General features: G+C 38.6%; 1 protein-coding gene across 10 annotated transcripts in view; it reads left to right on the top strand.

Moving 5' to 3' along the window:
- Positions 1 to 19827, top strand: part of DOCK3 (dedicator of cytokinesis 3) — a 735525-nt gene that overhangs the window by 249041 nt on the left and 466657 nt on the right. For all 10 annotated transcript variants that reach the window (XR_008523281.1, XR_008523280.2, XM_024244830.2 and 7 more), the window contains exon 5: positions 11856 to 11952. Coding sequence is in view for 8 of the 10 variants with exons in the window: in XM_024244830.2 (XP_024100598.1) it covers positions 11856 to 11952 (97 nt within the window). In the remaining 2 variants the exon portion in view is untranslated. The remainder of the gene's footprint in view (positions 1 to 11855; positions 11953 to 19827) is intronic.

Genomic DNA, 19827 nt, shown 5'->3' with positions numbered 1-19827 from the left:
CCCTCCCCCCTCCCACCACCCCACAACAGTCCCCAGAGTGTGATGTTCCCCTTCCTGTGTCCATGTGTTCTCATTGTTCAAATCCCATCTATGAGTGAGAACATGCGGTGTTTGGTTTTTTGTCCTTGCGATAGTGTACTGAGAATGATGATTTCCAATTTCATCCATGTCCCTACAAAGGACATGAACTCATCATTTTTTATGGCTGCATACTATTCCATGGTGTATATGTGCCACATTTTCTTAATCCAGTCTATCATTGTTGGACATTTGGGTTAGTTCCAAGTCTTTGCTATTGTGAATAATGCCACAATAAACATACATGTGCATGTGTCTTTATAGCAGCATGATTTATAGTCCTTTGGGTATATACCCAGTAATGGGATGGCTGGGTCAAATGGTATTTCTAGTTCTAGATCCCTGAGGAATCGCCACACTGACTTCCACAATGGTTGAACTAGTTTACAGTCCCACCAACAGTGTAAAAGTGTTCCTATTTCTCCACATCCTCTCCAGCACCTGTTGTTTCCTGACTTTTTAATGATTGCCATTCTAACTGGTGTGAGATGGTATCTCATTGTGGTTTTGATTTGCATTTCTCTGATGGCCAGTGATGGTGAGCATTTTTTCATGTGTTTTTTGGCTGCATAAATGTCTTCTTTTGAGAAGTGTCTGTTCATATCCTTCGCCCACTTTTTGATGGGGTTGTTTGTTTTTTTCTTGTAAATTTGTTTGAGTTCATTGTAGATTCTGGATATTAGCCCTTTGTCAGATGAGCAGGTTGCAAAAATTTTCTCCCATTTTGTAGGTTGCCTGTTCACTCTGATGGTAGTTTCTTTTGCTGTGCAGAAGCTCTTTAGTTTAATTAGATCCCGTTTGTCAATTTTGGCTTTTGTTGCCATTGCTTTTGGTGTTTTAGACATGAAGTCCTTGCCCATACCTATGTCCTGAATGGTAATGCCTAGGTTTTCTTCTAGGGTTTTTATGGTTTTAGGTCTAACATTTAAGTCTTTAATCCATCTTGAATTGATTTTTGTATAAGGTGTAAGGAAGGGATCCAGTTTCAGCTTTCTACATATGGCTAGCCAGTTTTCCCAGCACCATTTATTAAATAGGGAATCCTTTCCCCATTGCTTGTTTTTCACAGATTTGTCAAAGATCAGATAGTCGTAGATATGCGGCGTTATTTCTGAGGGCTCTATTCTGTTCCATTGATCTGTAGCTCTGTTTTGGTACCAGTACCATGCTGTTTTGGTTACTGTAGCCTTGTAGTATAGTTTGAAGTCAGGTAGTGTGATGCCTCCAGCTTTGTTCTTTTGGCTTAGGTTTGACTTGGTGATGCGGGCTCTTTTTTGGTTCCATATGAACTTTAAAGTAGTTTTTTCCAATTCTGTGAAGAAAGTCATTGGTAGCTTGATGGGGATGGCATTGAATCTGTAAATTACCTTGGGTAGTATGGCCATTTTCACGATATTGATTCTTCCTACCCATGAGCATGGAATGTTCTTCCATTTGTTTGTATCCTCTTTTATTTCCTTGAGCAGTGGTTTGTAGTTCTCCTTGAAGAGGTCCTTCACATCCCTTGTAAGTTGGATTGCTAAGTATTTTATTCTCTTTGAAGCAATTGTGAATGGGAGTTCACTCATGATTTGGCTCTCTGTTTGTCTGTTATTGGTGTATAAGAATGCTTGTGAATTTTGTACATTGATTTTGTATCCTGACACTTTGCTGAAGTTGCTTATCAGCTTAAGGAGATTTTGGGCTGAGACAATGGGGTTTTCTAGATATACAATCATGTCGTCTGCAAACAGGGACAATTTGACTTCCTCTTTTCCTAATTGAATACCCATTATTTCCTTCTCCTGCCTAATTGCCCTGGCCAGAACTTCCAACACTATGTTGAATAGGAGTGGTGAGAGAGGGCATCCCTGTCTTGTGCCAGTTTTCAAAGGGAATGCTTCCAGTTTTTGTCCATTCAGTATGATATTGGCTGTGGGTTTGTCATAGATAGCTCTTATTATTTTGAGATACATCCCATCAATACCTAATTTATTGAGAGTTTTTAGAATGAAGGGTTGTTGAATTTTGTCAAAGGCCTTTTCTGCATCTGTTGAGATAATCATCTGGTTTTTGTCTTTGTTTCTGTTTATATGCTGGATTACATTTATTGATTTGCATATATTGAACCAGCCTTGCATCCCAGAGATGAAGCCCACTTGATCATGGTAGATAAGCTTTTTGATGTGCTGCTGGATTCGGTTTGCCAGTATTTTATCGAGGATTTTTGCATCAGTGTTCATCAACGATATTGGTCTAAAATTCTCTTTTTTGGTTGTGTCTCTGCCCGGCTTTGATATCAGGATGATGCTGGCCTCATAAAATGAGTTAGGGAGGATTCCCTCTTTTTCTATTGATTGGAATGGTTTCAGAAGGAATGGTACCAGTTCCTCCTTGTACCTCTGGTAGAATTCAGCTGTGAATCCATCTGGTCCTGGACTCTTTTTGGTTGGTAAGCTATTGATTATTGCCACAATTTCAGCTCCTGTTATTGGTCTATTCAGAGATTCAACTTTTTCCTGGTTTAGTTTTGGGAGAGTGTATATGTCGAGGAATTTATCCATTTCTTCTAGATTTTCTAGTTTATTTGTGTAGAGGTGTTTGTAGTATTCTCTGATGGTAGTTTGTATTTCTGTGGGATCGGTGATGATATCCCCTTTATCATTTTTTATTGCATCTATTTGATTCTTCTCTCTTTTCTTCTTTATTAGTCTTGCTAGCGATCTATCAATTTTGTTGATTCTTTCAAAAAACCAGCTCCTGGATTCATTAATTTTTTGAAGGGTTTTTTGTGTCTCTATTTCCTTCAGTTCTGCTCTGATTTTAGTTATTTGTTGCCTTCTGCTAGCTTTTGAATGTGTTTGCTCTTGCTTTTCTAGTTCTTTTAAGTGTGATGTTAGGGTGTCAACTTTGGATCTTTCCTGCTTTCTCATGTGGGCATTTAGTGCTATAAATTTCCCTCTACACACTGCTTTGAATGCATCCCAGAGATTCTGGTACGTTGTGTCTTTGTTCTCTTTGGTTTCAAAGAACATCTTTATTTCTGCCTTCATTTCGTTATGTACCCAGTAGTCATTCAGGAGCGGGTTGTTCAGTTTCCACGTAGTTGAGCGGTTTTGAGTGAGATTCTTAATCCTGAGTTCTAGTTTGATTGCACTGTGATCTGAGAGATAGTTTGTTATAATTTCTGTTCTTTTACATTTGCTGAGGAGAGATTTACTTCCAAGTATGTGGTCAATTTTGGAATAGGTGTGGTGTGGTGCTGAAAAAAATGTATATTCTGTTGATTTGGGGTGGAGAGTTCTGTAGATGTCTATTAGGTCCGCTTGTTGCAGAGCTGAGTTCAATTCCTGGGTATCCTTGTTGACTTTCTGTCTCGTTGATCTGTCTAATGTTGACAGTGAGGTGTTAAAGTCTCCCACTGTTAATGGGTGGGTGTCAAAGTCTCTTTGTAGGTCACTCAGGACTTGCTTTATTAATCTGGGTGCTCCTGTATTGGGTGCATATATATTTAGGATAGTTAACTCTTCTTTTTGAATTGATCCCTTTACCATTATTTAATGGCCTTCTTTGTCTCTTTTGGTCTTTGTTGATTTAAAGTCTGTTTTATCAGAGACTAGGATTGCAACCCCTGCCTTTTTTTGTTTTCCATTTGCTTGGTAGATCTTCCTCCATCCTTTTATTTTGAGCCTATGTGTGTCTCTGCATGTGAGATGGGTTTCCTGAATACAGCACACTGATGGGTCTTGACTCTTTATCCAATTTGCCAGTCTGTGTCTTTTAATTGGAGCATTTAGTCCATTTACATTTAAAGTGTATATTGTTATGTGTGAATTTGATCCTGTCATTATGATGTTAGCTGGTTATTTTGCTTGTTAGTTCATGCAGTTTCTTCCTAGTCTCGATGGTCTTTACATTTTGGAATGATTTTGCAGCGGCTGGTACCAGTTGTTCCTTTCCATGTTTAGCGCTTCCTTCAGGAGCTCTTTTAGGGCCGGCCTGGTGGTGACAAAATCTCTCAGCATTTGTCTGTAAAGTATTTTATTTCTCCTTCACTTATGAAGCTTACTTTGGCTGGATATGAAATTCTGGGTTGAAAATTCTTTTCTTTAAGAATGTTGAATATTGGCCCCCACTCTCTTCTGGCTTGTAGAGTTTCTGCTGAGAGATCCGCTGTTAGTCTGATGGGCTTCCCTTTGTGGGTAACCCGACCTTTCTCTCTGGCTGCCCTTCACGTTTTTTCCTTCATTTCAGCTTTGGTGAATCTGACAATTATGTGTCTTGGAGTTGCTCTTCTCGAGGAGTATCTTTGTGGCGTTTTCTGTATTTCCTGAATCTGAATGTTGGCCTGCCTTGCTAGATTAGGGAAGTTCTCCTGGATACTATCCTGCAGAGTGTTTTCCAACTTGCTTCCATTCTCTCTGTCACTTTCAGGTACACCAATCAGACGCAGATTTGGTCTTTTCACATAGTCCCATATTTCTTGGAGGCTTTGCTCGTTTCTTTCTATTCTTTTTTCTCTAAACTTCCCTTCTCGCTTCATTTCATTCATTTCATCTTCCATCGCTGATACCCTTTCTTCCAGTTGATCGCATCGGCTCGTGAGGCTTCTGCATTCTTCACATAGTTCTCGAGCCTTGGCTTTCAGCTCCATCAGCTCCTTTAAGCACTTCTCTGTATTGGTTATTCTAGTTATACATTCTTCTAAATTTTTTTCAAAGTTTTCAACAACTTTGCCTTTGGTTTGAATATCCTCCCGTAGCTCGGAGTAATTTGATCGTCTGAAGCCTTCTTCTCTCAGCTCGTCGAAGTCATTCTCCTTCCAGCTTTGTTCCGTTGCTGGCGAGGAGCTGCGTTCCTTTGGAGGAGGAGAGGCACTCTGCTTTTTAAAGTTTCCAGTTTTTCTGCTCTGTTTTTTGCCCATCTTTGTGGTTTTATCTACTTTTGGTCTTTGATGATGGTGATGTACAGATGGGTTTTTGGTGTGGATGTCCTTTCTGTTTGTTAGTTTTCCTTCTGACAGACAGGACCCTCAGCTGCGGGTCTGTTGGAGTACCTGGCCGTGTGAGGTGTCAGTCTGCCGCTGCTGGGGGGTGCCTCCCAGTTAGCCTGCTCGGGAGTCAGGGGTCCGGGACCCACTTGAGGAGGCAGTCTGCCCGTTCTCAGATCTCCAGCTGGGTGCTGGGAGAACCGCTGCTCTCTTCAAAGCTGTCAGACAGGGACATTTAAGTCTGCAGAGGTTACTGCTGTCTTTTTGTTTGTCTGTGCCCTGCTCCCAGAGGTGGAGCCTACAGAGGCAGGCAGGCCTCCTTGAGCTGTGGTGGGCTCCACCCAGTTTGAGCTTCCAGGCTGCTTTGTTTACCTAAGCAAGCTTGGGCAACGGCGGGCGCCCTTCCCCCAGCCTCGCTGCCGCCTTGCAGTTTGATCTCAGACTGCTGTGCTGGCAGTCAGCGAGACTCCGTGGGCATAAGACCCTCTGAGCCAGGTGCGGGATATAATCTCCTGGTGCGCCGTTTTTTTAAGCCCGTCGGAAAAGCGCAGTATTGGGGTGGGAGTGACCCGATTTTCCAGGTGCCGTCTGTCACCCCTTTCTTTGACTAGTAAAGGGAACTCCCTGACCCCTTGAGCTTCCCGAGGGAGGCAGTGCCTCACCCTTCTTCTGCTCGCGCACGGTGCGCGCACCCACTGACCTGTGCCCACTGTCTGGCACTCCCTAGTGAGATGAACCTGGTACCTCAGATGGAAATGCAGAAATCACCCGTCTTCTGCGTTGCTCACGCTGGGAACTGTAGACCGGAGCTGTTCCTATTCGGCCATCTTGGCTCCCGACCTTCTTTTGAATTCTTTCTAACATGTATCCTCTGTATTGAGGTTTCCTTTTTTCACTGGCAATATTTTTGTGTGATTTTATTGTGATTATATATATATATATATATATATATATATATATATATATATATATATATATGTAAGATAAAGTTTACCATTTCACCTCTTTAAGTGTACAGTCCAGTGGCATCAAATACATTCACAATGTTGTGCAGCCGTCATCACAATTCATCTCCAGAACTTTTTCATTATCGCCAAAAGAATCTTTGTCCCTGTTAAACAGTTACTCCCCATTCTCCCTCTACCCAGCCCCTGGTAATCTCTATTCTACTTTCTGTCTCTATGAATTTTCATATTCTAGGTACCTAATATAAATGGAATAATGACATTAGTCTTTTTGTATCTGGCATATTTCACTAGCATAGTGCTTTCATGATTCATCTATGTGGTAGAATGTATTAGAATTTCATTCCTTTTTAAGGTTGAATAATATTCCGTTGCACTTATATATACCACATTTAATTTTTCCATTCATCTATTGATGGACATTGGGTGTTAATAGTTTTCGTTTGCAAGTTTCCTAGTTGATTCTATTGCATATCATTGGTTCTTGTTTTATTTGTGCTTGGTTTTGTTTCATACTTTTTCCTTTCTGAAATGGAAGTGATTCTTTTCATTCCTCTAAGCATCCTAAACATTTAAAAATGTGTATCAGGCCATTTCATAAAGTTAATTTTATCTGAAAAGGATTTACAGATGGTCCCCAGCGTATGATGGTTTGCCTTAAGATTTTTCTACTTTACAGTGATGCGAAAGTCATATGCATTCAATAGAAACCATACTTTGGGTACCTGTACAACCATTGTGTTTTTTACTGTCAGTACAGTGTTCAACAAGTTATATGAAATATTTAGCACTTTACTATAAAACACACTTTTTGTTAGATGCTTTTGCCAAACAGTAGAGTAATATAAGTGTTCTGAGCACTTTTAAGGGAGGATAGGCTAAGCTATGGATGTTTGGCAGGTTAAATGCATCTTTGACTTCATGATATTTTCAGCTTACAGTGTGTTTATGAGGATGTAACTCCATTGTAAGTCGAACAGCATTGTGTTATTTTTAAGCCTTTGAACATTATAGAGTCTTCATGTGTTGTAGAATTTGGTTTTCAGAAGTGGATGATTTTGTTTCCCCTCTCTGTTTCTCCCTCTGAGCATATCTGTCTGTCTAGTGCTTGAGCAGTTACTGCCATCTGTCCCCTAACCTCCAGTGTGGAACCAGGTCCTTCAATAGCATTTTAGAGCTTCTTCCCCACAGTGACACTGGGGCTGTGGTAGATTCTGACTCTTGGCTGAAGTGGGGAGGGGGCTGCTTAAGGTCCGGTCTCCTTAGTCCTGCAGCTTGCTAAAAACCATAGTCCCAAATGAGGTTTAATAGCAATTGGTGTTGTGCCTCATGTTGGCCTTCTTTTCCGAGACTTCAACCAGTGAATCTGGCCTTGGTTCTCATGTCATTTTGAGCACTTTTTTGTCCTTGTCATCCCTCTAAGTTCCTAGTCACCAGTGCTGGCTTTTGACTTCAGAGTCTAGAAGACCTGTGATTTCACACTGGTTCACTGCTGTGTTTTTGTTGTTGTCGTTGTTGTTCTGTTGCTGCTATGCTGAGATATTTATTTTATTTTGGAGCTCAAAAATATTTATATTTTACCTATAATTGCTGTGTCTTTGGAGCTGAGGAAATATGTCAAAATAAGAACTTACTGAGCTATTTTGATAAGACATCTGTAAAAAATATAAAGTACAATATAAAATCTAGCTGATTTTGACATTTTATTCTAGAAACTCTTTGCTTAATTCTAAGCAATGAAAATTAAAGATTAAGAGTCAACAATAGCTACCATTTATTACATATCCTATATACTAATCATTTTATTTGACACTTCACACTTACCACGTCACACTTTGGTATCCCAGATTCATAGTGGAATTATCCACTTATTTCCAATGAGGAAGGCAAGGCTTTGAGAGTTCAAATACCTTTACCAAAGTAGCTTAGCTAGGAAGTGAGGAAACTAGCAGTTGAGGCCAAATTATCATAAGTCCTACGTCTTAGAACTTTAAAATAGGAACAATCTAAGTTTTTTATAGATCTTAATGATTAAAGTAGCTAAATACCTAATAGATTAAACTCCAAGGAAATTATATTTTACTTTGTCTTGCATATGATTTCTGCATTAATCTTACTAAAACACAACACTCCTTTAACATCACTCATGTTTCCCTATTTCCATAGTGTCAAATTTAAAATCTCACAGCCTTGTAGTGAGTGCAGAGGTCCAGATCCACAGCCCCCGACTTGGGCGGCTGCAGCCTCACTGGTGCAAGTCTTCTGCCTGCTCCCTGCCCCCAAGAGCCCAGGGAGACCCAGAGCCACAACCCTAACTTGGGCGGCTGCAGCTGTGCCCAAAACGGTGGGGCTGCTACCTGCTCCTGGCCCCGTGGAGCATGCAGCCCCGCTGTACTCCCTCACAGCCTGGGACCCAGCCCAGGTCCTTGCTGGGCCCAGGCCAGTGTCCAGGGCAGAGGCAACGTCTCCCCAGGCTCCCTTGGTGGCTCCAGTGCTCAGGGGCAGCCCAGAGCTCCGCCTCACCTGGCTTGGGGCCCTGCCCAGGGTGGGCACCTCTGGGAGTGGATCACAGGCCTCGGGCTGGCAATTGGGAGTGATACCGTGCAGACCCATATGGGGCAGACCCTGGGGGTGCGACCCTGGGCGGGCCTGTGCAGACAGCCTCTTCCAGAGGCCCAGGAACTCAGTGCTCTCTGTGGGGTGCGCATGGCAACCGTACCGCGGGCTGATCCCCGAAGTGGGCACCACTCTCACTTCCCCCGAAGCGTGGCCCCAAGCACTGCCTCCTCCCTTCGCCCTCCCTGCAGCAGTGGCAGGAGAGGGCAGTGACTTGGGGACAGGGTCTGGAGCCACAGAGGCTCCGGGCATGGGGGTGGGTCCTGCCCGGCTGTGTGAGGGGGAGGGGTGCAGTCGGCTGCCTCCTGGAGGTAGGGAACGGGAGACTCACCACTGCTCCTGCAGCCACTCCTGCTGCCACCGCCCATGCCTCCCCACTACAGATGGCCTGCTGCTGCCATCAGTAGCATGAATTATCTTTAATATGCCTTGCTCATTATTTTCTCTATACCACTTTTTATAGCATAGCACAGTGTTTAGGGCTCTCTCCACCTGCTTGCCTTTCAGACCCAAGCCTCTTCTAGGAACTTCACTTTCTTCACGAATCTTTATCTGACTGCAGCAGTTTACAGTGAACCTCCTTTTTTAGAACATTAGATGTTTTAGTTGATGTCACACATTTAGCACCTATTTGTGCTTTATGTTTAAGTTTTGTTACTAAGATTGTGATTTCCCCGATTGTTTCTATACATCTCCTAATTATCTCTGCAGCATTCTTAAGATGTGGTATATGGAAATAACTTCAGAAATTTCAACTTATAACCAGTAGCTTGAAGAAATAAAGGATGTCTTCTCATTCAATTTGAATTTGTGTAGCAAGTCATTATGACTTTCTTCTCAGATATGACATTTATCATTAGCTTACTCCTTTTCATCTGAGAAGATCAATATGACCTATTTCAAAAAATTGAAGTAAATTAAACCATAGTTATTTTCCTGCTCCCATCTTCCCCCAATACTCAGCCATGTTGATCACCACAATATTTGGGGTGGGGTGAGAAAAGAGTCTCTTGGGCAGTGTCTTACATGGCTGGTGGAGCTGGGTGCCTAATCATTGTGCTTTCCGCTGTGAGAGAATTGCAGGGTTATGGAGTTTCTCTTGTTGAGCTGTACTGCTTTGTGGGAGGGGTGATGCAGGTAAAATGAAACTTTCTTCCTACCCTCTTCACTGCATCTATTCTGGATTTTTTGCCTCAGTGGTGTACTGAAACTTTTCTGCCGGATTCCTAGACTCCCACAAAGGTACTCTTGTCCATAAGTTGTCAAAATTGATGCTTCTTGGGGGCATATGACGGTAGAAAGCACCTCTTCTGCCATCTTGCTGATATTACCTTTGTCACATTTTACTCTTAACAAGCCCTTGATGAAAGCTTTTATATTAATGAGCTTGTAAATTTTTTGGATATAGTTAATGCCATTGTATTATTTCAAGGTGACTTTTTGTAATCTGCTGTGGTAAGTCACACAAAATAAGAACACAGTAAAACTGTAAGACATAATCAGATAACTTATGTATTCATTGATGCTCAATATTAATGCACTGAGTCATCTTTGAACACAGTGGTGCTTTGTCAGCTGTCTTCTTGTGGAAACAAATAATACTTGATGCTAATTTTGTGGAATACATTTTCCTGTACTTTTTTTTTCAGATGGATGATATTCCCCTTGGCTAATAAATGGGTATAAGTTACCTCAATATATCAGTATATTAAATCTTTGGTCATAGAAAGTTTTTATTAACCCTCAACATTGGTGTGGACATTATAGAAATATTATCAAGTTAGTCCCCCTGCTTTCAGTAACTTTTCATTCAGGTTACTTGTGTTAAGATCTGGAATTTTTACTGTCTTTTGAAAAGGTCCTATGAGAGCTGGTCCCAGTCATACCAGCTTTTTTTCATCTTGGATGTGTGAAATTATTTTCCAACTCAGTGACATCTTGCATACCTTTCTCGTTTGCAGGTGGCACCATAACTGGTTTTCTCCCTCCCCACACGCTTTTCATGTCATGATTTTTTTGCATGTATTGGGCCTTGACACTTCTTCAGAGAAGAGTTCATTGATCTGCTCATTGTAAATTGTATAACACAGCTAAAATCTTTCATTGTACTTGTATTAGTCTGTTCTCATGCTGCTAATAAAGACATATCTGAGACTGGGTAGTTTATAAAGAAGAGATTTAATGGGCTCACAGTTCTACGTGGCTAGGGAGAACCTCACAATCATGGCAGAAGGCAAAGGAGGAGCAAAGTCACATCTTACATGGCAGCAGACAAGAGAGCATGTGTTGGGGAACTCCTCTTTAAAAAAACCATCAGATCTTGTGAGACTTATTCACTATTATGAGAACAGCCTGGGAAAGACCCACCCCGATGATTCAATTACCTCTCACTGGGTCTCTGCCGCAACACATGGGAATTATGAGAGCTACAAATCAAGATGAGATTTGAGTGGGGACACAGCCAAACCATATCAGTACCTTTTAATTTTCATTTTAGATTTATTACTGTCCATGTCTGTCTGATTCCCTATCCAGACCAAGAGCTCTCTGAAGATAGAAATCGTGTTCATTTTTGTTCACTGATAAATTTTTGACAGCACAGGGACTGGCATTATAGTGGATGCTGCTTATGAAGTAGTCAGAGAGAATCCAAGCACCTTTCTGTTACCAGCTTCAGAATTCCTCTACCAGACTTAGAATTCCTCTTCTGACATTATGTTGCAGGAAAATACAATACCAATATAAGGGAGTGTGCATTAAACTTTTCAAAGTTTAAGTGTGTGGGTTCCTCCCTGCCACAGCCCCCCACATTTTTCCAGATCTTTTTCTTTTAACCAAGGGTATGAGCAAACTTTCAAACAGAAAAATGTTAAAGGTCATAAATAATTTTAAAAAATTAATCTGAGCAAGACTTGGGTAGTATCATGGTTTTTCATTGAAGGAAAAAAGCTTAGAGACTGTTCTTAAAAAAGTGTGTTTTAAGGATACTATTTATAAAAGTAAAATTGAGGACTTATACAGTAAAACCCAAATCTCTTTACTTTAATTCAGTTTACTTTCACTGTTGCAGTATATCATTATAAAAAGGTCTTTGATCAATTAGATATACTTCTTTTTTATTTGCATAAATTTAAAATTTGAGTTAAACAAGTAGAAAAAGACAGGAGACAGTTTGCCGAGATTTTTTTCAGAGATAATGTGGCTGTCTTTTGTGGCTCTGGTTCTAGGCAGTATGAAACTGTGGTTCCACTTGAAGATTCTATTGTGACTGAAGTGACAGCAACTCTACAAGAATGGGCAAGTTTGTGGAAACAGTTGTATGTGGTAAGTAGTTGATTACTGGTTTATTGGATCATTAAAGTTTAGTGTACCAAGTAAAAATATTAAACTATGCTAAGTATGCAGTTTTAGATTTCTGAATATTTGCAGTTTATCAAACATATGTTCTTAATATTTACTGAAACATAGCAGACTGAGTTTTTTCAGCCTGAGGAGAACACATTATTATTCATATGCCTGTAGTTTCTCTCCTCTAGTCACTGGAATATGTTACATAACACCAGGGATCTTAGCTGTCTTACTCATTGTTGTGTCCCCAGGTGCTTTCATAAAACAGATATTTACAGAACAAATGAACCAACTTGAGACTTACTTATTTTTATCTTTTGTGAACCCAGTGGTGGGTATAAAGGCTGATAAATTGTGTTAACAGTTTTTAACAGCTACTAAGCTTCAAGGATATGTCATATCTGACACTTTGCTGGCTCAACAAATTAATAGAAAATCTAATAAAAGCCAGGTATGATGGCTCACACCTGTAATCCTAGTGCTTTGGGAAGCTGAGGCAGGAGGACTGCTTAAGGCCAGGAGTTTGAAACCACCTTGGGGGCCACCATCTCTGCACAAAATAAAAAATTTAGTTGGGTGTGGTGGTGTGTGCCTGTAGTCCTAGCTACTTGGGAGGCTAAAGAGTGAGACCTTGTCTCTTAAAAAAAAGTAATAGAAACCTAATAAAAAAAGTAATAAACTTTTCAGGAAACTTAGAAAGTAGAGAGTGATAAGATGTAGAAATAATCATAATATCTACACTAAAAGCAAATGACAGGGTTTGGGCTCTGGACAATGTGGAGTAAACACATTTTATTTTACTTCTACTAATCACAACAAAAAGTCCTGGATAAAACACATAATTCACCTACTGGAAAACTCTGAAAGTTAGAAAAAAGAGAATGAAATGCCAAGGGATTTGGGGGCTCAAGGATCAAATGAATTCTCTCTCTCTCTCTCTTTTTTTCTCCTTTCTGTAACTTCATATATCCTGACCTGGTCTCTAGAGAGACACACAACTTGGAAATGCCAGTGGGTAGAAACCAACAAACAAAAGAAAATTAGTGCCAAGGAAAGCCTGTTCTCTCTAGCCAAAGGATAGCCCCAAAAGACAGAAACTTTTTTAGTAATACTTTACTGTTCTCTAAGAGAACAGCACAATAAAAGCTGTATTTCTCTCCTACCCTAACAGGCATTTCAGCAGTGGAATCCATAACCAGTACTGTTTTATACATACATCCTTCCCCTCCTACAGTAATAAGGGGATGCCCCTCTCCAGTGGAGTCTGTAGAATGAACTGGAAAAATCTGGAAAAATGTAGGGGTGGGTGGTGGGGAGGAACCCAGAAAATTAAACTTTCACCCCCTACCCTATAATAATGAAGTGGTGCCCCACCTCAGTGGAATATGAAGTAAGGAGGAGGTAACTTTCCATGGAGAAACCTGTGGTTGGAACTCTTGATTTCTACTTTCCTTGTTGGGCTCTCCCCAGCGAAGCCTGTGGGCAAGACTCTGACTTCCACCCTCCCTTCCCCGCTGCATTGATGAGGCAGACCCTGTGGGATAGTACCCTGTCTTCCATCCTTGCCCTGCTAAAATGAGGCAGTGCTTGTCCCCACCCAAACTCAAACTGAGGAGATAGTAGGGTGAAGTTATGTCATCTACATAATACAAATGAGGGAAATAAAAGCACTGCAGAGACTTTTATAACTGGATTGACATTCAGCCACAGCCCATAAAGGTGAGAAGGTTGCAGTTTTAAGGAGGTTGACTACTTGCTAAAATAGATTATTTAAATAGGAACCAGAGTGTCATAGTATAATAATGTTCAGGATATGGCCCAAAATTACTTGTCATATGAAAAATCAGGAAAATAGAAACTCAACAGATGCCAATATTGTGATGACACAGATGTGGAATGATTGACAAGGACTTTTAAACAGCTTTTGTAAAAATGCTTCAACAAGCAATTACAAACACTCTTGAAACAAACAAAAACATAAACGACCTTAGGAACAAAGTAGAAACTATAAAGAACCAAATGAAAATGATAGAACTGAAATCTATAATAACCAAAATTAAAAAAAAATTATATGGGCTCAATAGCAGCCTATAGAAATTATAGAGAAATGAATTGGTCAATTTGAAGATAGTTCACTAGAAATTCTCCAATACAAGTAATGGAGAGAAAAATAGAAAAAATGAGCTCTGCTTCCAGAGACCTGTGGAACAATAACATAAGATGTAACACTGTAGCCTCAGAATACTAGGTAGAGAGGACAGGATGTGGAGCCAAAAAAAATTTTTTTTTTTTAAAAGAAATAATGGCTGAAATTTTCCAGTTTGGCAGAAGACATAAGCGTTTTAGATTCAGGAAGCTTAGTGAATGAACTCCAAATGGGAAAACCCCAAAGAAATCTATACTCAGACACATCATAGTCCAAATTCTGAAAATTAAAGCCAAAGAAGAAATCTTGAAGGTAGCTAGAGGACATTAACAGATTAGCTGTTTCAGCAATTTGAGTAACAGGTTTCTTATCAGAAAGTATGGCAGACAGAAAGTATCCCATCACTTTTCACTGCTTAAAGAAAAAGAAAAAACAGATTACCCTGAATTGTGTATCCAGCAAAAATATGCTTCAAGAGTGAAGGGATAATCAACCCATATCAGAAGGAGGAAAGTTAAGAAAATTTGTTGACAGCAGATTGGTTCTAAAAGAATGACTATAAAGGAAGTTGTTCAGAAAGAAAGGAAGTGATAACAGGATGCTTGGAACATTAGGAATGAACAAAGCAATGGAAAGGGTAGATTAATTCTCTCTTCAGTTTTTAAAATTATGTTTGATAATACAAAGCAAAAATTATAATGTTGATACAGTTCTCAGTGTATGTTGAATTAATATTTAAGAAAACTGTTGGCTGGGTGCGGTGGCTCACGCCTGTAATCCCAGCACTTTGGGAGGCCGAGGTGGGTAGATCACCTGAGGTCAGGAGTTTAAGACTGGCCTGGCCAATGTGGTGAAACCCTGTCTCTACTAAAAATAGAAAAATTAGCCAGGCATGGCAGTACACGCTTGTATTCCCAGCTACATGGGAGGCTGAAACGGGAGTATCACTTGAACCCAGGAGGCAGAGGTTTCAGTAAGCCAAGATTGTGCCATTGCACTCTAGCCTGGGGGATGAGAGCAAAACTCCATCTTAAAAAAAAAAACTGTTTTATAAAGTGGAGAGGGAAAAGGACATAAATTATGATAGGGTAACTACATTCCATTTTAAGTATTAAAACATGCAGCTGGGCGCAGTGGCTCATGCCTGTAATCCCAGCACTTTGGGAGGCCTAGGCGGGCAGATCACGAGGTCAGGAGATTGAGACCATCCTAGCTAACAGGGTGAAACCCTGTCTCTACTAAAAATACAAAAAAATTAGCTGGGCGTGGTGGTGGGTGTCTGTATTCCCAAGCTACTCACGAGGCTGAGGCAGGAGAATGGCGTGAACCCGGGAGGCAGAGCTTGCAGTGAGCAGAGATGATGCCAGTGCACTCCAGCCTGGGTGACAGAGCGAGACTCTGTCTCGAAAAACAATAGCAGCAACAAAAAATTAATACTGGTAGACTGAGCAGCTACATATGTATATTGCAATCTCTAGAGCAATCATTAAAATATTACATAAAGTGATATAATAAAAAGTACTGTAAATCAAAATAGAACACTAAAAATGTTAAAGTAACCTACAGAAAAATAAGAAAGGGGAAATAGAGGCAGGTAAAATAGAGGGAGCAAACACAAAAGTAAATACCAAAATGGCAGACTTAAATCCTAATATATGAATGATTACAAGATAGAGTTTAGCAGAATTGTACAATTAAAAAAGCTATATGTTGTTTATATGAAACTCACTTCAAACTCACTTGTCTATATGATGATATAAGAAAGCTAAAGGTTACAGATAGAAAAATATATACTATGCAAATATTAATAAAAGAAAAACAGGGTAATTGTATTAATAACATGTCATTATATTATGAATAATTTTTCCTTAAATTAAATAAATATTAATTATACTAATATAAGAAAAATTCAATAGCAGAGCAAAGAAAACTACCAGGGAAAAAGGAACATTACAAAATGATAGAAGGATCAATTCACTGGGAAGACAAAATAATCTTAATCTAACAGAGGTGCAAAATAAATAAAGCAAAACCTGAAAGAACTGAATGGAGAAAAGAGAAAAAAATCACTATTATGGTTGGGGATTAATAACCCATTCTCTTAGTAATCCGTATAACCACTAGGCAATAGTCATCAGGAATAGGGAAGAACTGAACAGTGCAATCAACCATAGGCTCTAATTGAAATTTATAGAATACTTAATAAAATCAGGATACAGATTCTTTTCAATCAAACATGTTCATTCACCAAGATAGACAATATATTAGTTCATAGAACAAATCTCAACAAGTTTGTAATAATTGAAGTCATACAGAGGATATTCTAACCATAATGGAAACAAATTAGAAATCAGTAACAAGAAAAAAAGAAAACAAGAAAACCTGAAAAATTAACCCACTACTAAATGATCTGTGTCAAAGAGGAAACTGTAAGAGAAATAAAAGATATATCAAAGTGAATTTAAATGAAAATATATTAAAATTTGTGGGATACTGCAAAAGCATTGTTGAAAGGGAAATGTATGCTTTAAGTCCTAATAATAGGAAAAAAAGCAAGGTTTCAAATCAATAATTGCAGCTCCTGCTCTACTGCAAGAAACTAAAAAAGGACTCCAGCCTGGACATCACAGTGAGACTCTGTAAAAAAAAATAAATAAATAAAAAATCCAAAGCAAGCAGAATGAAGGAAAAAATGAGCAGAAATTAATGAAATTAAAAAAATAGAAAAGCAATAGGGAAAATCAAAGCAAAAACTAGTTTATAAAAGATTAATAAAATTGATTAACACCTACCAAAACTGAAAAAGAAAATGAGGGAAAATACTAATTACCAATATATCAAGAGTAAAGAAAGATATATCACCACAGACAAAAAGAAAATACTGTAAACAACTTTACATACATGATAGTTTAAGGTGAATAGGTCAAATTCTGGAAAACCATAAATTGTCAAAACTCACCCGAGACAAAATAGATAATCTGAAAATCCTGCAACTGTTAACATAATTGAATTTATAATTAAAATCCTTCCAAAAAGAACTATCCAGGCAAATAAATAACACTAGTTTTATACAGAGTCTTCTAGAAAATGGATGAGGCGGGAATACTTCCTAATTCATCTTATGAGGCTGCTATTACCTTGATATCAAAATTAGACAAAGACAGTACAAAAAGAAAAAAATATGGAGTATCTCTTATGTTTGTGACTATAGACACAGACATCCTCAATAAGGTATTAACAACTTGATCAATATATAAAAATAATAATATACCATGGCCAGTGGGGTTTATTCTGGTAATGCAAGGATGGTTCAGTATTTGAAAATCAATTAGTATAATCCATTATATTAACATTCTAAAGAAGAAAAACCACCTGATGACATTAGTTGATTCAGAAAAGTATTTTAGAAAATTCAGCACCCATTCATGATAACAACTCTCGGTAAACTAGCAGTAGAAGCAATCTTCCTCAGCTTGATAAAGGATATTTATAAAAACCCACAGCAAATGTCGTAATAATGATAGACAGTCTGCTTTTGTGAACAAGGCAAGGATGTTAGCTCTCAACACTCCTATCAACACAATATTAGAAGATTTAACCAATGGAGTAAAGCAAGAAAATCAGAGATATACAGATAGAAAGGAATAAATGAAACTCTTCCTATCTGCAGATTATATGGTTGGCTACATAGGAGATCCCAAGGAATCTACAAACAAGAAGACACTAGAGTTTAAAAAGAAACCTTTTAGAATTAATAAGCAAGTTTGTGGTTGCAGATATCCAAACACACATACCCGCAGACACACACATAGACACAGACACACACACACACACAAAATCATATTTCTGCAAACAACAATGAATAATTGAAAACTAAAATTTAGAACACAGTACCATTTATTAGTTGCTCAAGAAAAAATGAGGCCAGGCACAGTGTCTCATGCTTGTCAGTACTTTGGGAGGCTGAGGCAGGAGGACTGCTTGAGCCCAGGAGTTTGAGATCAGTCTGGGCAACATAGCAAGATCCCATTTCTACCAAAAAAAAAAGGAAGAAGAAAAAAAAAGAAACACTTGGGCATAAATCCAACAGAACATGCACAAGATCTGTATATTGAAAACTGCAAAATGCTAATTAAAAAAGACCTAAGTAATGGAGAGGCAGTATGCTCACGGATTAGAAAAGACATATTAAAAATATTTGTTCTATCCAGACTGTTGATCTGTATATTTAATGTAATTCCTAAAACATTCCTGGCAGGATTCTTTTAGATATGGACAAGCTGATTCTAAAATTTATAGGGAAAGTTGAAATTATTTTTTAAAATTAAAAATAAAATTTCTAGGGGAATGCAAAAGAACTAAAACGGTTAAACAATTTTGAAAAGAATAATAAAGTTGGAAGAATCACTCGATCTAATTTTAACACTTACTGTACAGTAATCAAGGCAGAGTGGTACTGGCAGAGGGATAGACACTTAAAGGGACCAAGATAGAGCCTAAGATGTAGATTCACACAGGTATGCACAGCTGATTTTTGACAAAGGTACAAAAGCAGTCAAGTAGAGGAACGATAATCTTTTCAAAAAATGGTGTTAGAATAGTTGGATATTCATAGGCAAAAGGAAAAAAAAAACCTGCCTAAGTATCATCCTTTCTATAAAAAGTTAACTCAAAATGGATTATAGGCTCAAATGGAAAATGTAAAACTATAAAACTTTCAGAAGAAAATTTTAGGAGAAAACGTTCATGACCTAGTCTTAAGTGGAGACATGACACTAAAGAAAATGATCCATAGAATAAAAAGGCTAAATACATTGGACTTCTATCAAAACCAAAATTTTTGCTCTTGAATGACCCTGTTAAAAGGATGAAAAGGTAAGCCATATACTGGAAGAAAATATTTGAAAATTATATATCCATCAAAAGATTTGTATCTAGAATTTATGGAACTCTGTAAATGGAACAGCAATACAACAACTCAATTAGGAATTGAGCAAAATACTTGAATAGGGACAAGGAAGATATGTGTGGCTAGCCAGTAAGCACATGAAAAGATTTTTCTACATCATTAGCCAATAGAGTAATGCAAATAATTGCTACAATGAGTTACTAATATATACCTGTTAGAATGACTGAAATAAAAATTACTGCTAATACCAAGTGATGCCAAGGATGTGGATCTGCATCTCTCATACACTGCCGGTTAGAATGTAAAATGGCACACCCACTTGGAGAAAAATTTGGACCTTTCTTATAAAGTTAAACATATACTTAACATATGACCCAGCCATCACATTCCTGTGTTTTTACCCTAGAGAAGTGAAAGCTTCTGTTCACATAATAGCTTTTACATGGATGTTTATAAAAAGCTTTATTTGTAATAGCATAAACTGGAAACAATCCAAATATCCTTCAGTAGGTGCATAGAAGAAAAAACTATGGAATACTACGCAGAAACAAAAAGGAGTAAATGATTAATACATCCAGCAACTTAGAGTGATTGATCTCAAGGGCATGATGCTACTTAAAAAAATCTACCTTCAAAGGGTTGCATACTCTATGATTTCATTTATATAACATTCTCAAAGTGACAAAATTATAGCAATTAAGACAGATTTGGGTTTGCCAAGAGTTAAGGTTGAGGTCAGGGTGTGACTGTTAAGGCTTAATATGAGAAAATGTCTTTATGGTGATGGCACAGTTCT

The sequence above is a fragment of the Pongo abelii genome, chromosome 2 (assembly GCF_028885655.2).
Source record: "Pongo abelii isolate AG06213 chromosome 2, NHGRI_mPonAbe1-v2.0_pri, whole genome shotgun sequence".
Classification (NCBI taxonomy): Eukaryota; Metazoa; Chordata; class Mammalia; order Primates; family Hominidae; genus Pongo; species Pongo abelii.
Note: the sequence above shows the minus strand (reverse complement) of the source record. Positions and strands in the feature narration are given on the sequence as shown.